Source organism: Rhinichthys klamathensis, unplaced genomic scaffold, assembly GCF_029890125.1.
Source record: "Rhinichthys klamathensis goyatoka isolate OS25496 unplaced genomic scaffold, OSU_Roscu_1.1 h1tg000244l_1, whole genome shotgun sequence".
In the NCBI taxonomy this organism is placed as follows: domain Eukaryota; kingdom Metazoa; phylum Chordata; class Actinopteri; order Cypriniformes; family Leuciscidae; genus Rhinichthys; species Rhinichthys klamathensis.
Window position 1 is genome coordinate 1016238 of NW_026606766.1, and position 20425 is coordinate 1036662.

The 20425-nt window shown below is 38.3% G+C and overlaps 1 protein-coding gene across 18 annotated transcripts in view; it reads left to right on the top strand.

The window, feature by feature from the left end:
• The window catches only part of ptprfa (protein tyrosine phosphatase receptor type Fa), a 260132-nt gene that overhangs the window by 222491 nt on the left and 17216 nt on the right, over positions 1–20425 (top strand). For 8 of the 18 annotated variants that reach the window (XM_056266079.1, XM_056266082.1, XM_056266083.1 and 5 more), the window contains 5 exons: positions 2578–2735; positions 3433–3444; positions 3660–3772; positions 10768–10800; positions 11346–11443. In XM_056266079.1, coding sequence (XP_056122054.1) covers positions 2578–2735; positions 3433–3444; positions 3660–3772; positions 10768–10800; positions 11346–11443 — 414 coding nt within the window. The remainder of the gene's footprint in view (positions 1–2577; positions 2736–3432; positions 3445–3659; positions 3773–10767; positions 10801–11345; positions 11444–20425) is intronic. The other 10 variants (XM_056266081.1, XM_056266093.1, XM_056266095.1 and 7 more) reach the window with 3 other exon arrangements.

Sequence of the window (20425 nt, forward strand, 5' to 3'; positions counted from 1 at the left end):
TCCTTTCTCGTCTTGTGTGTGTGTGTGTGTGTGTGCACTTGTACAACTATCTTTGTGAGGACCAGTTTGAGTTTTAGACCATTGGAGTGAGGCCAAAGAGAGTAAAGTGAGGACATTTTGGCCGGTCCTCACTTTCTGAGACCCCTTTAAAGGCCTGTTTGAGGGTCAAGACTTGGTTTTAGGGATAAGGTTATAATTAGTTTAAGGGTAGGTTTAGGGTAAGGGTTCGGGTTAAGCACTTAGTTGTGATGAGTAAGGTTAGGATAAGCGGCTAGAGATTGCATTGTGTCAATGAATGTCCTTATAAAGATAGATGTACAAGAGTGTGTGTGTGTGCGCGTGTGTGCGCGGTCGCTAATCATTGCAGCTGATCAGCACGCCCGCTCTGATCAACACGCCAGCTGCAACTGATCAGCCATTCGACCCTTTTTAGTGTTACTGTTGTCGCCTAGTCTTTGTCAGACCGTCGTGGATGTTTCCTGCGTGTTTGTTCCCTACCTGTGTCCGTTTACCGTGTGTCATCCCGTGTTCAGCACTCCTGGTTCTACACGCAGCGTCCCTGAGCAGCCAAGGGCTTCATACCGGACATTTACACACCTTAACTCTCCCAGCATCTGACCAGCTCTCAATAAACATATCTGTGTCATGTGGATGGAAGGAGAACCCAGGCGCAAACAGCAGATGAAACTTAAATGATTTATTTAGGACAAAAACAGAAAACAAAAACCCACGAGGGGGCAAAACAGGACTGGACCAGAGCACAACAAAACTAAGAGACGATGACAAACAAAGTACTGACTTGACAAGAAGCAAACTCACAATTAATAGAACAGGTCTTCAGGTGAAATACTCACAGGGATATACACGCAAAGTTAGACAATGTACCGACACAGGACAGCAAACACAAGGGGATTAAATAGGGAGACACTAATGACTAAGACAGGTGAAGCTGACTAGACAAGGACAGGTGAAACTGACTAGACAATAATGACGAGACGAGGATAACAAGGGGGTGGGGTGACGTAACGAGACAACACAAGCGCATGGCCAAACAATTGGCCATGCGCTTGTACACAAAACATGATTCTGTCATGATCCTGCCACAAGACAAGAGGAATCAAAGACATGATGGCAGAATCATGACATCTGTCCTTTTGCAATTGAATCTAACAAAAGAATAATTGGAATGAGAAAAAAAGATAAATTGGAAATGTAACAAAAGAATACCGTGAAATTCAGTGCGGTCAATATGACCGTCTATGGCTGCAATGGGTAAATATTATGTTAATTTGTTTTTTTTTTGCCTTATGTGTAATTTATATTAAAAACATTTTAAATGAAAATACAGACACTTTTAGGAAAAGTCAGGCACCAGCAGGATTTTATTTATTTTTTCAACAAAGTTATTTCAGATATAAAATTCAAAACGGTCAAAATGACCGTCGTGGCCGTTCTAGTGTGTGTTGATTCTGAGCTGCTGTAAATGTGTTCTGGGCAGCGATGGCTTCTGTGGTTCGGGTGTCGCTTCCGGAGGGAATGCAGAAGGTGTAGCACTGATGGGATTTGCTTGATGATGCGTAACCTCCGGTTCTCAGTGGGATGGAAGAGGTTACCCCTCCCTCAGCCCTTTCTCTCGCTCTCCCTCTATCTTCCCGCTTCCATCCCTCTTTCTCGCGCGCCCTGCTGTGATGTCTGAAAGGTGTTACTAAGACGATTATTTGCCAGCGTTTGTGGAAGGAGACTGACTTCGGTGCCATTTTGAAGAGTTGAAGGCTTTCCTCCTGCGCCGCTCAATAGTTTTTCAGTTTGTTTGTGATCACTAAACGTCAGTAAACACCACATTAAGGCCCAGGTGTACTGTAGATGTAGAATACACCACTGTATAGATGAGTGTTGACGCACCTCTCCGCTCCTAAAGCTGAAACGCACACCTAACAATTCAGCCTTTATATGAAGAGTTCAGATGCAAAAGCCTCTAAGTGCCATCTGAAATTTTCTTCTAGAATGATCATTTTTATCAAGCTTGTTTATTTAAGTTCAATAATTTCACTTAAATGACAATTAATAGGTAATTTTCATAGCCATTTAAGTGAAATTACTGAACTTAAATATACGAGCTTGATAAAAATGATCATTCTAGAAGAAAATTTCAGATGGCACTTAGAGGCTTTTGCATCTGAACTCTTCATATGTTTATAGGACATGACATAGATTACAGCAACACCAAAAACAAAATCACAATTACAATATTTAAGCTTGATCTCTATCATGTAACATCCTATGAAGCCAGTTTGAAGCATTATATGGGTGCAAGTGAATATTTTAGGTTAAAGAGATTTAGCTCACAAAAAATGGAAATCTCTGATTTAATATATTATCTCTGCATAATTTCCTTTAATTAACTTATTAAATTCCTTTAATAATGAACTTTTATTTGTGTTATTTCATAGTTTTGATGCCTTTACTATTATTCTGAAATGTGTAAAAAAAATCATAGAATAAGTAGCTGTGCCTAAACTTTTGATCTTTTGAGTGATTCTTTTGCTTTCTCCTCCTTCTTTCTTTCTGTATCATAAGATGTTCACGGTGAGTCCTTACTCTGATGCCATGACGGTGAAGCTCCACAGCGGGATGTCCCGTCACGTTGAGGACCCAGAGATGCTGTGGGTGATGGGACCAGTGCTGGCCGTCGTCCTCATCATCATCATCGTCATCGCCATCCTGCTCTTCAAGAGGTGCGGAACAAGTGCAATTACTTTACTGGTGCTTTTCCAAGAAAAATGCAATCAGTCATCTTGCACTGAGATCACGGAGAAGCGTATTTTTCACATTCTGCTTAAGTGACCATATTTTCTTTTTCGCCGTGCGTAGCACACACAGTGAGTTTACTGAACTGTCAGGTATAAATAGTCGGTCTCTCTCAGAGACATTGCTGACTCACTGTTAGAGTAGAAAATCGAGATTCAAGAAACCTTATTTCAGTGTGACAGTCAGCAATTTAACAGTGTTTTTTCTTAGGACACTCTTTTTCTGGATGCTTTCACTGAACTTTAATGATTAAATAATAGTCATTTACTTTTTGAACTAGACTGCGGAAATGATATTTTCCCTCACACAATAAAAAAGTCATAATAGCACATCTGCCAAGATCTGATCTCCCCAACTAAGTTACAGATAAAAAGTACCACTCTCCTCAATTATAGTCTTATTGAACAACAAGAGAATCAAATGCCCAGGGTTCAAGTTATATGTCTATTGAGTGAAAAGGAAACTCATTTAGCAAATGTCAGCTAGAATCAGAGCTCATTAGTAGCAATGGCATTTCCACATTTCTGACAAATTCACCCTACACACACCGTCTGTGCCGTTTTCTTCCTGTGACATTTTCTCTTTTCTCCTCTCTTCTTTTCCATCTCTTTCGGTGGGATGCAGCAAACAGGAGAGGTGGGTATTGAGCGGTTCTCTTTGATCCGATAATAAACGCTTGTTTGTGTTTGCCGTTTCATGAGATGCAATGGGAGGGTTTAATTGAGCTCAGATTAGTGCTGATGTTCTCCTAACAGATACTAACACACAGGAAATATCTTGCATATTTACACCTCGACCTGATCGCTGTGTGTTCGTACGCTCATGTTTGATGTCATTTCCTGGCTGCACAGGAAGCGCTCCTCTCCCTCGGCTAAAGATGAGCACTCAGCTGGAGTTAAAGATCACTTACTGGCCCATTCCTCTGATCCGGTGGAAATGAGGAGGCTCAACTACCAGACACAAGGTACGTCACCACACACTCATAATGAGGGAGGCTATTACAAACAGCTCATCACATTTACAAACACAAAAATGTGTTTTCTAAGCGATAGTGACTTTCCATGCCAACTGAGTGGTCATTCTTGAAAACAAAGCAGCTAGCAGCTAATGGTAACGCTTCCTTTTACAGTCCTGTTACCCATGTACTTACTATGTACTTATTATAGTAATTATAATTACTGGGTAATAACTAGGTAGTAACCCTGAACCTACCCCTAAACCACCCCTAATCCATGTACTTACCTTATATTAGCCAGTACTTCCTAGGTAAGTACACTGTAAGTACACATAAGTACTGTACTGTAAAAGGAAGCGTTACCCAGCTAATATACTTTACGTGACTCACAAATAATATACACTAAATATCCTGTTAAATTTACAGGAAAAAACAGCAGAAGTGTTTGCCAGAAATTCACAGTAAAACAACAGTGAAAATGTTTCCATTGCTTTTTTACTACTGTATATTTTATTAAGTGATATATATATTTACAATATTTGATAACTACTTGAACTACCAAAAATTTACTTTGTACCTTAAAATGTACTGATAACCTGTACATTTTAATAATAATACAGGTGTTAGACACACTGAAATAATGCAACAGACATTCAGTAAATAACAGAAAATGTAACATGAAACACCCTGTGCATTACCGATAACAAAAATTGAATGAAACAAAAGTATTTCAATAAAGTATAATCATATGTCCTGTGTTATGCAGGGACTTCTTTGAATGTCCATTTACTGTTTTTTACTGTGAAAAACCCATGATTTTTACAGTATTTTACTGTCAAATTATATAAAATGCAAGTTAAAGGTATAGATTAAAATTTACTTAAAATTACTATGTTTATGTGAAGTGACTATAAAACGTTTAAATATTACAAGCAAATATATAATAAGATTTACTCTTTCCAACCAGTTAATTTATTACATGAATTAAATGCGTAGATATTTAACATTTTACTTAGAAAATTCTAGTTCTCATTGAATTTTAATTTTATGAAGTAAAAATTATGATGGTTAATTTAATATATATTACTATACCAAAAAGTTCGTTTTTACGGTATAGGGAATGGGATTTGCAAAACGGCCGGCAGATTTCTCTCTGTACTGGGGCGACTTGCACTTACTGTGACTGGGTCACGAGCTTTGAGTATGCGCACGAAGGGGACATGCGCGCGCGGGGGGGATAGGGGGAGGGGGCTTTGGTACGACTGTTTGATTGACGCACTTACTGTCCAATGATTCTAGGTGGTCTTGGAAATGATTGGCTGGAGTTTTTCGAGTCCTGCCCGTTCCACAGATGATTAAACTGCTTAATTTTCATTTCAGTGCTTCTAACTCAGTGGCTGTAAGTGGGTTAGGAATAGGATTTCAAGTGATTTTGAAAAAATGGTCAAAAAAGAAAATCACATACCCCACCTTTAATAGTTTTTTATACCCCATATGGTTAGGTAACTTGCAGTTTATAGCCTTTTTCTGTAAAAAAATAAAATAAAAAAAATTACAGTGTAGTTTCTTGTCAGCCGAATTCTAAGCTAACATACTCCATAAAGCAAAAAATTGGGTAAAATATAATTAAATAAATTTTTTATGACTATTTTATTCATACTTTTTTGTACTGACTGTACTATCATGGTAGCCTGGTTAAAACCAGACCATTCTCAGTTGTAACTGAGTTATGGTCTGGCAAAGCGTCATAGACAAATCATTTCCAGAGGGGCGTCACCAACGGACGTCGCGGATAGACCTAAACCCAATCAGAGCGAGGAAGGAGATGACGTATGCAGAGCGGCGGAGACACATCTCCGAGTGTTGTTCTTTGCTCGGTTTTTAACTAAAAGGAAACGTTCAAATGGCTTAAAACAGACGCGATAGCTGATTGGAACGAGTGATGTTCGACGGCGGCGGCATCCATCTTTGTAATGTAGGCTACAAAATCTGCTTCAAAACCCCAGCGCTGTCGTCATCGTGTAAAGCCCGCCCCAACGTTTCTGATTGGTGCCGCGATTTCGGCGGATTGGAAATGGGCTTGAATGAGCTCTTTGCCAGACTAACTTTCAGAGCAAATCTAAATTTGCCGGAAGTTGTCTGGGTTTTCCCAGGCTACTATCATGGACATTTTGTTATGAAATCCTTTAAGAATGCATGCGATACTGCCTCAGAACAAGGTTGGAAAGCCGCATCATGATACTATCCACCTTTTGTTATGCTTTAAAATTCTCACTTGGTTTTGCAATAGAGCTAAAGTTTCTTTTCAAAACGAATCAGTTTGGGGTTGTTTGGATGTAGACCTCAGAAAGAGAGACAGAACTGCTCCCTGGATTTATAGATGTGAGGTTCAGCTGGAGCTGCGGTGTGAAGACAAAACATTATTCACAGAACCGCACTGTCAGGTGAAGGACACACACTGAGGAGCAGAACCTGCCAGCTAATCTCAAACACACACACACAGCGGCATCACATCATATTCCTTCATTCAGTTCAGACTGAGCTTTGAACTTGATGGAAAAATTAAGCAGGATGATTCTTTCTCACTTCCTCCCATCCATATTTTGCACCGTCTCTTTCTGTGTTTTTTTTTTCTCTCACTTTCTCTCTCTCTCAGGGGAAATTTCCGAATGCTCAGACATTTTGCTGACTTCAATAAGAATCTGCTTTTGCTTTAGTTGCAAAGTGACTCATGTTCTTATGTCAGATTGTTGGGCTGCAAGCGCACGCTTGACTGATGCACAATCTTTCTCATGGCAAAACTGGAGAAATATTCATGTCCACTTCCCTGCCATAAACATTGATTTTCCTTGCTTGCGAATCTTCAAATGAGGAGCCAGGCTACTAGTGTTGTTGTTTATTTACTTGTGAAAGTTCAGCCTTTGTGTTTCAAAAAGCTTTAGGACACTTTGAAAATGTAAAAATGGCTTACCTCACAGATAAAGAGCGTTTGTAGTGTAGCTACATGTTTGACGTTTCAGGCAAACTGTTCGATAAGATATGCTTGACGTGGTGCAAACCACGCTCATACTTTGGACTGTGCTGTAACAGTGAATAATGTGATACACAAGCTAACTTTTAAACATTCTGTTGTGTTGACATGCTGAAATCCAGACAGTCCTTGATTTCTGAACCAAGAGTTTTAATACGAACTAAAGGAAGACAGAGGCTTTCAGGCGCGAGGTTGCAGAGCTTTTATTCTTTCTTTGGAAAGGTTGTTGTGGCCCAGAGAGGATCAGCTGCTCCTATAAAAGACCAGAGAGTCCTCTGTAGGATGACAAAAAATCAATATTGATCATATCAAGAAATAGTAAGGGTTAGTAAGATTTTTTTAAATGAAATGAATACTTTAACCTCTTACAATCCTTGCCATTTTTGGGGGATTTCCGCCTGGATTTGGCCTACCCAAATTAAAAAGCTTCCCATTCCCACATACTTTGGCCTAAATACACAGTTTTGGTGTCATTTTACAGTAAACCCTTTGCACTTTCATAAAACAGTGCTTAAAGTGATAAACATTTAAGTATATGTTGTCTGAGCTTTAATGAACACCAAAAAAAAGAGGCGCTTTTTAATTTTTTAATTTTAAATTCATTTTTGAAAGTGTATAACTCAGGCCCTGTGGGCTCTAGCTACCTGCAGACAAGTATGGCTATTTCCTCTAGATGACAGCAAACACTGGAAAAAAGAATTTTTTCTCTATAATAAAAAATGAAAAAGATATTCAAATAAATCTGAAGGGAGGAATATTACCTTTTTATATGTAATTTCCACCTACCCAAATCTAAACTCTGCTTATAGCCATACACAGTCTTCCATATGCAATATTCCAGTGTAATTTGACAGAAAACCCTTTGAAATTATATAAAACACTGCTGAATGTGATAAATATTATAGTATATGTTGTCTGTGCTATAGTAAACAAAAAGAAACAAATAGGCGCTTTATGATTTTGATCATTTTATTCTTTCAGAAGATACAAGACTTATCATTTGACATATTATTTGCCTAAAATCTGTGGTCTATTACAATCTAGAACAGGGTCCTCATCCTCCAGATTTATATCATTCATTATATGGGCATCAGTTTTGACACCTCTGTTGTGCATCACCTCAACATCACCGGCCAGCCTCCTGGAGATGTGATGCCAGCTGTGCCAACACTGTGCCAACAGTGCCACATCTTCAATCTCCAATAGAACCTAAAACAAAGAAATCACTGTTTATACATAGTTTCTGCACTGTAATAATATCCATTTCACAATATCAAAATGTAGATTTACTGAAATGACAATTTTATTCAACTTATGCAAACTTGGAAACGATTGCGCAATCACAATTTCCATTCCCAATACATTTGACATTTATTTTCAAATAATAGTTTATCAGATTGGTTGCTGTGCAGTGTTAATTTCGTTGACGAAAATAACGACGAAAATTATTCGTCAACGACATTTTTTCACAGACGAAAACGAGACGATAACTAAATAAAACCTAGTTTTGAATGACAAAGACTATGACGAAAATCTAATGACATTTTCGTCAACGAATAAAAACTAGACGAAAATGTTAGATAGTGACGATTTGGGAAGCGATCCGTCAGAACTGATGTCCTGAGCGTGTGTGATAGATGCGCACATTTGTAGGCTACTGTAACGTGATCTACCCCGCGGTCATAAAACGTTAAAAAATGTGAACGTCTGGGAGAATGAGTAGAGCAGACATATAGATCTGAATAAGAGTGACGATGCAAAAAAGAGTTCTATTCGGTGCGGTTTTCTGTGCGCACACACCTAACCCGAAGCGTGCAGTCATGCACAATACACCTACAGCGCGCGAGTAGGCTACTGAATTGAGCTCTCTTTCGTGTCTGAATGGACAAATACACACAACAGTCTGTCTAAATGTCCGTTTTAGAGAGTATTCATGTAAACTATGCTGGTTATGTCTTAAACTGTGAGTGTATCGGATGTGCATCAGTGCAATTGTATCCGCATGTCATTGGACATGATCCGACGTCTTAAAGTGACAGTGGCAATAAACATAATGCGGTCCGTGTCCTTAATTTTGATCAAGCAACAAAAGAAAAAGAGAAAAGCATTCACTGTTTGTTAATAGCTTTAATAAGGATTAATTATATTGAATTCATACAAATAAATATGTCTGCTTGAAAGAATAAAGAATGATGTATGCAAGTAGTTATAAGGAATGCATATATCATTCATTGTAAAGAAGACTGTGTTGTACTTTAGGAAAAGTGGTTTTATTTAATTTTAAGATATTTTTTAAGTAACAGCAGTTAAATCTGTATCTGTATTGCATGTTCAAACTTAAAAATCATTCATATTAATAGGTTAATAGATGTTTTCTCCGGGAGTAAATGGGTTTGGAAATTTTAGAGAAATTCTAAATTAACGCATTACAATTGAACTAAACCCATTATATTTTAGTCGACTAAATCTACTGTAGATTTAGTCGACTAAAATGTTATTGTATTTCGTCGACTAAAACTAGACTAAAACTAAAACAATTCAGATGACTAAAATATGACTAAAACTAAATGCCATTTTAGTCAAAAGACTAAGACTAAAACTAAATCAAAATTTGCTGACAAAATTAACACTGTTGCTGTGCTTTCACATTTCAAATTAACAATAACTTTATGTTAGTAAACATGTAATGTAAAAATGTAAACGTAAATGCTGAAAACCAGGGTGTAGCTGCTACACTTACCCAAACGCAGTCTTGAGAATGCGCCCTCTCCAAAGTCCAAACTTCTCCAAATGGTCAATTTACACACCAGTTACACATCCAAAGATCGCTTTTATCAATGCCATTGATGCTTTTATCTTTCTAGATGCAATTATAGAAATCAAAACAGTTCATATAAACTATAATAACACACTTTGAAAATGTAAAAATGGCTTACCTCACAGATAAAGAGCGTTTGTAGTGTAGCTACATGTTTGACGTTTCAGGCAAACTGTTCGATAAGATATGCTTGACGTGGTGCAAACCACGCTCATACTTTGGACTGTGCTGTAACAGTGAATAATGTGATACACAAGCTAACTTTTAAACATTCTGTTGTGTTGACATGCTGAAATCCAAAACAGTCCTTGATTTCTGAACCAAGAGTTTTAATATGAACTAAAGGAAGACAGAGGCTTTCAGGCGCGAGGTTGCAGAGCTTTTATTCTTTCTTTGGAAAGGTTGTTGTGGCCCAGAGAGGATCAGCTGCTCCTATAAAAGACCAGAGAGTCCTCTGTAGGATGACAAAAAATCAATATTGATCATATCAAGAAATAGTAAGGGTTAGTAAGATTTTTTTAAATGAAATGAATACTTTAATTCATCAAAAATGCATTAAATTGATCAAAGGTGATAGTAAAGCCATTTATAATGTTACAAAATATTTTCAAATGAATGCTGTTCAAAACTTTCAATTAATAAAATAATTCTGAAAAAGTTTTTTCAACACATTTATACATTTATAATGTTTCTTGAGCTGCAAATCAGCATATTATAATGATTTCTGAAGGATTGTGGAGTAATGAAATTGGAAATATTCAAATAGAAAACAGGTATTTTAAATGATAATAATATTTAAGGTTACTGTTTTTACTGTATTTTTGATCAAATATGTGTAGCTTGGTGAGCAACAAAACCATTAAAAAATCTTACAACTTTTGAGTGTACTTAAGAAATATCTTATTATGTAGGATTTACGTTTTATTTTTAAAAAATGCTTTTGAAAACCAAATTGCATAGGATGGGAAAAAAATATTAACCAGTGTTTTCTCAGCCAGCTTTTTATAATCCAATCAATATTATTTACACTAAGTCTGCACATACACTTAAACATGTGGAGGAAGCCATTTCATGTCTTCTGCTCGTCTCCTTTCCTCTTCTTCTCTCTTCTGTCAGTGGCATATATCACAGTCCCTCCTCATCTTCTTTCTGCAGGTTCCAGTGCCTTCAGCTGCACCAGCACTTCAAGTTAGTTTTGCTCTTTCATTCCTGTGTGAACTTTCACTTCCTTCATTTTAAATGCTCCTCCCACCTGTCCATCAAGTCCAAAGTCACGCCACCTCCTCCACCACTGGCTGCTCTTAGTTAAAGCGTCTCTCACGTCCTCTCAACAGGCCGTCCGTCTCGAACACGGGAAAACACTCAGTGTTTTTAATGTGTGCTCAGGTTGTAGTCCTTCTGTGTGAAATGCGGATGTCATTTACATGCCATTTTGATTGTACAGGACAGCTTACGCCACCTTGCTATTGACCCGGATGTAGTTCATATGTCACTGCTTACGTCACTCCCGCTAGCCTTAGCACATGGCATGGTGCTACAAGCCTTCTCCTTTGCCTTTCTATTTCTCTCATGCTTTGGGTTGTTTCCATTTTTGCCCGTTTGCTCATCTTACAAATGCCTAAAAACTGTATGAACCAAAGTGTGTTTGTTCCCCACAGTTCAGCCAAGCTAAACAAAGCAAGCCAATAGAAATCTCTGCTATTAGTTCATCCTTTCTTTTTTTTTTCCTGCAGGAATGCGGGAACACCCTTCAGTTTCAGTCTGTGCTTTGGCTGACCACATCGAGCGGCTGAAAGCCAACGACGGCCTACGCTTCTCTCAGGAATATGAGGTAACTCGTCCCAAGTCACGTCAGATGAGATGTGTGGTGTCCGTCTGAGCAACCTTGAGGAGAATCGTCCTCACTCTCTACCTTCTGTTAAAGCCACCGAGGGATAATTGCTTGATGTCCTAGAACAAACATCAAAAATTTACATAAAAATGGTCTGCTGTGATAAATCAGGACAATGCGAGGAGCAGAACGCATCCATTATGGATTACTTGTGCAGCTGGAAAACACTGACCTACATCTGCATGATTTAAATTGTAGGACGGGACATGGAAGAGAAGCGTGAAGTAGTTTTAGATGCAGGTTTCTCACTAACAGCTGTGTTTCCACTAACAGTGTGGACGTGATGATTGCGGTCGATTTATTATGTCTGTACATTTGAAGCAGATTCGTCTCAGAGCTGTTTATTGCTCTCTATACGCGCTCAAAAAACAGTTCTGCAGACGCATGAATTTAATTGTGCCAATCATATCACTTACCTTTTAAAAAAAAAAATAATAATAATAATGCTATTATTCAACAAGGACACATTAAATGTATAATGCTACGAAGGTCTGTTCACTCTGCGGCCGTATTTGCAACGCCTCCGGACAGCTATTTCGGGCATCCAAGACCTATATCCTGAAATCTCACAAACTGCTTTCCAAACTCACACTTAAATAACATATTTCAAATCAGCAACCAATTCTGACATGAACTGTCCCATAAACGGAGCTTCTAATGGCAGCTGCGGTGACTCAATGACTTTACCAATTGGCTCTTTTATTTAAAAGGCGGGGCTTATTCCTCCATATTGCCTGTTGCTCTTTTTCCCATTCATAAGTATAAGTGTACCGTCCTTGTATAAAGTCTTTGGAATAACCCATCAAAATAGTTAATTCAATGGTCACACTTTAAATTAAGGTCCAATTCTCATTATTAACTATGATTTTAATAAACTCCTAATTACTGCTTATTAATTAGTAAGGTACTTGGTATTGGGTGAGATTTATAATAAGCAACTATTTAATAGTGAGATTTGGAGCCTAAACTGAAGTGTCACCGCAATACACGAACACTTCGATCCATCACTGTCTGTACAGAAAACACTAAAGAAAATGCCACTAACCTGAAAAACATCCAGGAAATTTGTATTTTTTTAGCGGACTGATGCACCCTAACTCTCGGTAGTTGGGTAAAGTCAGCCAATAGGGCTTGGGCGTCGTGGCGTCATTACTTGGCGTGGCGGCCATGTTGACAGCTTCGCGAATGTAAACATGCAGCAAGTCGAACGAGGAGAAGCAGCAGAGTTGGGAGAAAGAAAAGAAAAAAAGATGTTAAAATCCCTAAAAGGAGGTGGAATTTACCGGGATACGTTAAATAAATAGGGAAGCCAGGGACCGGTATAAAATCGGCACTTTTAACGGTTTGGATCCATATGAAATTTCCAACAAAGAGTCGGCAAACAGTGGGAACACAGTAATCCGGACAAAGGTAACTTTAAGCTGCGCTCCACCTAGCTGCTAGTTTAGTAACCGTTACTGCTAACAATCATTCACACATGTACTTTTAACTATGTGTTTCAAAACTGTAGTTAGTAACGTTTGCTGTCAACCCTCCCGTTTTTTCCGGGTTTCTCATGTATTTGAGCTCTTTTCCCGCTGTCTTCCCGTTTTAGTATTTTCCTGTAAAATATCCCGTATTTTAATACTCTAATAACATTAACGTTAGCCCTTCCATCGGACCTGTCAGTCTCTGTACTGTTGTCCTGTTGCTACCCCCTTGCCCTAAGCATCGTTTTGCTTACTAACTTAAGTTTTGCTTAAAACAGCTACTAACTATACACTTTTGAAACACATAGTTAAAAGTACATTACACGTGTGAATGGTTGTTAGCACTAACTGTTACTAAAGTAGCAGCTAGGTGGAGCGCAGTTTACTTTTGTCTGGATTAAGTTACTGTGCTCCCACTGTTTGTTGGAAATTTCATATGGATCCAAACCGTTAAAAGTGCCGATTTTGTCCACATACCGGTCCCTGGCTTCCCTATTTAACGTATCCCGGTAAATTCCACCTCCTTTTAGGGATTTTAACATCTTTTTTTCTTTTCTTTCTCCCAACTCTGCTGCTTCTCCTCGTTCGACTTGCTGCATGTTTACATTCGCGAAGCTGTCAACATGGCCACCACGTCCCAGAATGCAATGCGGCGCCCAAGCCCTATAAGACTGAAACTGCTCATTTTGAGTCAGATCTTGGTGATTTTGCTTGCAGAATGGATCAGGCCTGTGGGCGGTCTGTCTGATATTGTGACTACTCCATCACAGACAAACAGCTAAACATGTTCACTCTACAATTTCAGAAAGATTATGAACATGAACATCTCATGTATAGCAAGTACTGCCGTGCATTACTTAAATGTGCTGAAATAGCACTTTCACGAGTTCACACTTACATACAATTAGAGGGATTAAAGTTGAATGTATTTGGCGTGCTGTCCGGGGGGAGACGTGTGGAGAAGGGGTGGTGGAGGGACGCTGCTAAACTGTCAATGCATTGAGGTGAGACTGCTGAGTCTATATAACACCTCTTACCGTTGATTACTGAGTGTTTTCCACTCGTGTTAATTACCTGAACGTGCTCCTCCCGAACTTTGTTAATAAAACATCAGGTAACACTTTCTAATACGGGTGCACTAATAAGCATTAATTCATGCTTAACTAATGCACAGATAATAATGAATTAATGTGTAAATAATGATTAAGCTACTCATTAATGATTACCACATTATGAACTAATTAAGAGTGTATGGTTAATGTATTAGTTCATACATGAATTGTTATTAATTAAATATGTAATTGTGAATTAATTCCCTAATAACTGTTTTTTTTTTTTAACTAGTAGTGTATTTACACTTCCAGATAATACAGGTACACTAATATGCATTAATACATGATTAATTGTTAGTGCAAATTCATGTGTAAATTACTACAATTACTAAATGACTAGTTAATAATGATGTGCCTCAACAAGTAAAGTCATAACATAATGATACCTTTGCAAATCATTAGCTAATGATTAATTAAAGCAGACAACTGGAAGTTGAAGTGCATAGCTTTGACTAATTGTGGCAATTAACACATTAATTTACACTATTAGTTAATAGAATATGTTATTAAGGAAATACACAATGACACATTGAATTAATAGCAATTCATGTTTTACTTAATCTATTAATCATATAGACTCTTTATTAGTTGCTGATGCAGTAATCATTAATTAATGGTTTAGTTCTTCATGAATCATACATTAACTCATGATTATCTGTGCATTAGTTAAACATGAATTAATGCATATTAGTGCACCCGTATTGTAAAGTGCTACCAAACATCATATAAACTCATGCATCTACAGAAGACTACAACTTACACGTGCATACACACACACACACACGCACACACACACACACAGTCACGTCAGCATCTAAGGCAGTACCCAGATCGCCAGAGCTTGAAATTAAAGCTGGGAAACGACTCTATTAGGAGTGTAGTGAGTGTGAGAGTCACCTGCTTTATTAGACAGCTAATCCTGCTGTGTGTGTGTGTGTGTGTGTGTGTGTGTGTGTGTGTGTGTGTGTGTGTGTGTGTGTGTGTGTGTGTGTGTGTGTGTGTGTGTGTGTGTGTGTGTGTGTGTGTGTGTGTGTGTGTGTGTGTGTGTGTGTGTGTGTGTGTGTGTGTGTGTGTGTGTGTGTGTGTGTGTGTGTGTTTGGGGGAAGGGGCAGGACTCTTCTACCTGCTTGAGTTGTTATTATACGGTGAGCGGCTCTTCTGAGTACTTAAACAATCAAGACCTTAATATAGACATCAAATACTGAGGGAGCAACACTGATCTAATCAAACGCCAAATGACTCACATTAAACTCCAATACAAAAGAAGCTAACAGGATAAACAGATAAAGATTGGCTTATGGGGAGGGAATTGTGTACAAAGATGGAGAGAATGTGATATCTGTAGGTAAATAAAAAAAAGTGATAGATCTGTGGGAATGTCCTCACCGAGTTCTGATGTACAGTTGGACTGAGTTTTCTTATATAATATAAGTTTATGCTGTACAGCATGTCGAGAGATCACACAAACAGACAGAGCTGGTCACACACTCTTCTGATTAATTGTGGTTTTGTGTTGTGCAGAATTTTGGCCTTTAGTGTGGACAAGCAAATTGCTCATTGGAAATCTTATTATGTCAGGTTAGCACACAATGTTAAGGTGTGAAATCATCCCTGCACATCAACAAACACACACAGCCACAAACACAAACAAATGCATAAAACATAGTGTGCTGTTAGACAGTGTAAGCTGACAAATAATCACCAGCTATGACAGCTCTTCATAATTCATCTGTTATAACAGAATATCAGCCTCAGTTTTCTCTTCATTTCATATACATAAAAAAAAATGCCACATTGCACTTTGAAGGAACTGTACACGTCAATGTCCAATTCTGACATGTTTTCCACAAAAAATATACAGTAGCACAACTGTCTTTAACATTGATAATAATCATAAATGTTTCTTGATCAGCAAATCCTCAAATTAGAGTGATTTCCGAAGGATAATGTGACACCGAAGACCTGAGTAATGATGCTGAAAATTCAGATTTGATCACAGGAATAAATTACACTTTACTATACTCACATAGAAAGCTGTTATTTTTATGTGAAGTAATATTTCACAATATTAAGTTTTTTTCTGTATTTTTGATAAAATTGTGCTAGCAAAATAGATTTTCTTTTCATTTGTTAACATTACCCAAATATGTTAGTTAACATGAACTCTCACAGTAATACAATTATTTGTTCATATTAATTTTAACATTTACTAATACATGATTAAAATCTCTTAATATTACATAATGAACCTGAGCTAACGTGAACTAACAATGAACTAAATATTTTAACAAATGTATAGCTCATCATTAGTTAATGCATTATCATTATAAATTGTTAAAGTGTTACCAAAAAATCGTATCGACCCCACATTTTTGAACGTAAGTGTATACTTCACATGGTTGATATGTTTTGTTGGTAATAACTGAAGTGCAAGATCTTCTGCTAGAAATCCAGCATCTCAGAGCTGCAGTAATGTGATGCAGAGAGACTGGAGAACAGACGTCTAAACCTCACCGAACTGACCCGTGTCTCATCACTATGGTAACAGCAGGGTAGGATTAGGCGGTCCCGGCTGGAAACGATGGACAGGTCAGGGCCGGCCCTGACCAATTTGCTGCCCTAGGCAAGATTTTACCTGGTGCCCCATGCATTACAGCCCATTTCACCCCATCATTGTGTTGGTGATTATTTAGTCATATATATACACTCACCGGCCACTTTATTAGGTACACCTGTCCAACTGCTCGTTAACACTTAATTTCTAAGCAGCCAATCACATGGCGGCAACTCAGTGCATTTAGGCATGTAGACATGGTCAAGACAATCTCCTGCAGTTCAAACCGAGCATCAGTATGGGGAAGAAAGTTGATTTGAGTGACTTTGAACGTGGCATGATTGTTGGTGCCAGAAGGGCTGGTCTGAGTATTTCAGAAACTGCTAATCTACTGGGATTTTCACGCACAACCATCTCTAGGGTTTACAGAGAATGGTCCGAAAAAGAAAAAACATCCAGTGAGCGGCAGTTCTGTGGGCGGAAATGCCTTGTTGATGCCAGAGGTCAGAGGAGAATGGCCAGACTGGTTCGAGCTGATAGAAGGGCAACTTTGACTGAAATAACCACTCGTTACAACCGAGGTATGCAGCATAGCATTTGTGAAGCCACAACACGCACAACCTTGAGGCGGATGGGCTACAACAGCAGAAGACTCCACCGGGTACCACTCATCTCCACTACAAATAGGAAAAAGAGGCTACAATTTGCAAGAGCTCACCAAAATTGAACAGTTGAAGACTGGAAAAATGTTGCCTGGTCTGATGACTCTCGATTTCTGTTGAGACATTCAGATGTTAGAGTCAGAATTTGGCGTAAACAGAATGAGAACATGGAACCATCATGCCTTGTTACCACTGTGCAGGCTGGTGGTGGTGGTGTAATGGTGTGGGGGATGTTTTCCTGGCACACTTTAGGCCCCTTAGTGCCAATTGGGCATCGTTTAAATGCCACGGCCTACCTGAGCATTGTTTCTGACCATGTCCATCCCTTTATGGCCACCATGTACCCATCCTCTGATGGCTACTTCCACCATGTCACAAAGCTCGAATCATTTCAAATTGGTTTCTTGAACATGACAATGAGTTCACTGTACTAAAATGGCCTCCACAGTCACCAGATCTCAACCCAATAGAGCATCTTTGGGATGTGGTGGAACGGGAGATTCGCATCATGGATGTGCAGCCGACAAATCTGCGGCAACTGTGTGATGCCATCATGTCAATATGGACCAAACTCCCTGAGGAATGCTTCCAGCACCTTGTTGAATCTATGCCACGAAGAATTGAGGCAGTTCTGAAGGCAAAAGGGGGTCCAACCCGTTACTAGCATGGGGTACCTAATAAAGTGGCCGGTGAGTGTATATATATATATTCAAGTCAAGTCCCCTTTATTTTTATATTGCGCTTTTTAGCCTACAATACAGATTATTTTTAAGGCAGCTTTACAGTGATAACAGGAAAATAATACAATAAAGTTTGCTTCTCCTGTACAGCAGATCTAGAAGAAAAGAGTGTCATAATCCAGCTTAAGTATGTTCAGTGATGGTTTATTTTGTTGTAAAAAAAAATATTAATTTATTTAATTTATGTATAGCCGCTCTGGATAAAACAGTGATGTCATCGTCCAAATGTCATTCATGCACAAACTATTCATTGAGCACTAGCAAAAGTGTTTGTTTGGAAGTTGATGGCAGCAATCTTCCACTAAATTATGGCACGTTTCATGTTTTCAACATGAATGAAACTGCGAATTTGAATTTTATATAAAACATTGGTACTTTTAATAAACTTGTATAGCCTATAAATAGCCTATCGTTAATAATTTGGGCAAAAAAAAAAAGCCATATATCCCCCTAAAAACTGCACAAATGTATAATAAAACATTAAATAATCAAAGTGATAGTAAATGCATCTAAAAAAGACTGACATGATTGTTACAAATTGCATTGTCTGGGGGCTCTGGAGAACTCAGGACTACTGTTAGCATAAAGTTATAAGGTAAAAATAACTGCCATTGAATTATAATATCTTACTACTATGCAATTAGATAAACTGTTCATTCATTACATCACTTTACCTCTGTCTTTATCCCCTTGTATCCTCTTCTCTTCTTTTTGGCACTGTATCTATCGCAGGCTATAATGCTAATTTAAATGTGTCATGAAAATTCGGCCATCCGTCACAATGAGGTAACTTTCACCGTGTCTCGAGCTGGCGCGAGCTGCCAGGCCCGTTTCTACGGGAGTGCTTGAGTGTGTTAAGCGCCCTCAAACGAAAGTAATGCTGTCTACATTGGATGCGGCGAGGGGCGACGCTACACAACAAATGACCAACAGTAAACAGTTGTAGTGCATCTGCTAGACTTCGCACGGCAGGGGAAAACAGAAATTCAGTTCCTGGTGTTTCACAGTCATTATGAAATCTGGCACGGGTATTATAACGAATGATTCACTGGCTACGTTTACATGCACAACTTTTGTTTCAATCGAACTGAATTCATCCCGATTGATGAATTGATGATCAGCTTGATGTGTGCGTTTATTTGTCACAAGCTTCAAATCGGAATAGATTTTTTGACATGCGCACACTGCACGATAATGCACGCATAATAACTATTCTCCTACATTGGTTCTTTATTTGTTTTAAACAGCTGACTTAATATTTATCCATTTCTGGTCATGATTTGGAGACAATGAGCTTATGAACCGGTTTGCTGTGCTGCTTATATTTATCACCAGTGGCGGTTCTAGAGGGGGGGCCAGGGGGGCCAGTGCCCCTGTGACAAAAAGCTTGGCCCCCCTTGTGGCCCCCCTAAATGTGGAGTTTGAAATAATTTTTACAAAACTGTTTTTTTGCTATCGTTGTATGCGTATTATTTTTTTTATTTTTCTATCTTTGTGGATTTGCATTTTCACGTGACAATTCGCATCACATTCGCGGGAATCGCGGCAGAATAACGCCTGTCTCCTGCACGCGAGAGAGGAGAGAAGAAGAAATTTGGTAAATGTCAGTTCAGTTGTAAGTTCATTCTTTATGTGCGTATGGGGTGTGCGATGTGTATTGTCTATTATGATATTGTAATCATTGTTTTAACTATGTACGAGGCACTGTGAGCTGACATAGCATTTGTCTATCGTCCTTTCACTGCTGTGTGCAGTTCATAGGTAGGCTATGTCCCCAAATTAGTTTTTGTCTTATATTTATATCATATTATGTTCTTATATTAGAATATCACATCAGCAAGAGTGCCGTTTTCCCGTGCACAATTGCAACTGTGATATTTATGTTATACAACAGTTAAATTAACAATAAGTTAACATTGGGAGTTACTTTTTAGACACAATATTGTCAATATTGTTTGTTTTCCCTTTATTTCGCCGACTAGAATTTCATAATGAAACCGTAGTGAGTCTCAATGCAACACAGCGATGACTGAAATCCGCGTTTTGAACGAATCACTTGCTTCTTTCCCGAATAAATCAGCCGTTTGAACAAATCGTTTGAATGAATGAATCCCTCTTACAGGGACTTGCCGCCGCCTACTGGCGGTTTTAGTTTCATATTTAAAGTATCCTTTAATTAAAACGTTAAAATTAGAAATAATTTCATTTTTAAATATTGATTTAAAAAAAATCTCATAGCTTTATTTATGCAATTGTAAATGGAGTGTAAATATATGAATGCCACTTCTGTGTCACCTCTGCACTGCAAAGATGGATTTTGATTGAATTAATTAATTTGACTGGTAACAGTGGTACTGTATAATTATTGCATAATTAAGTATTATT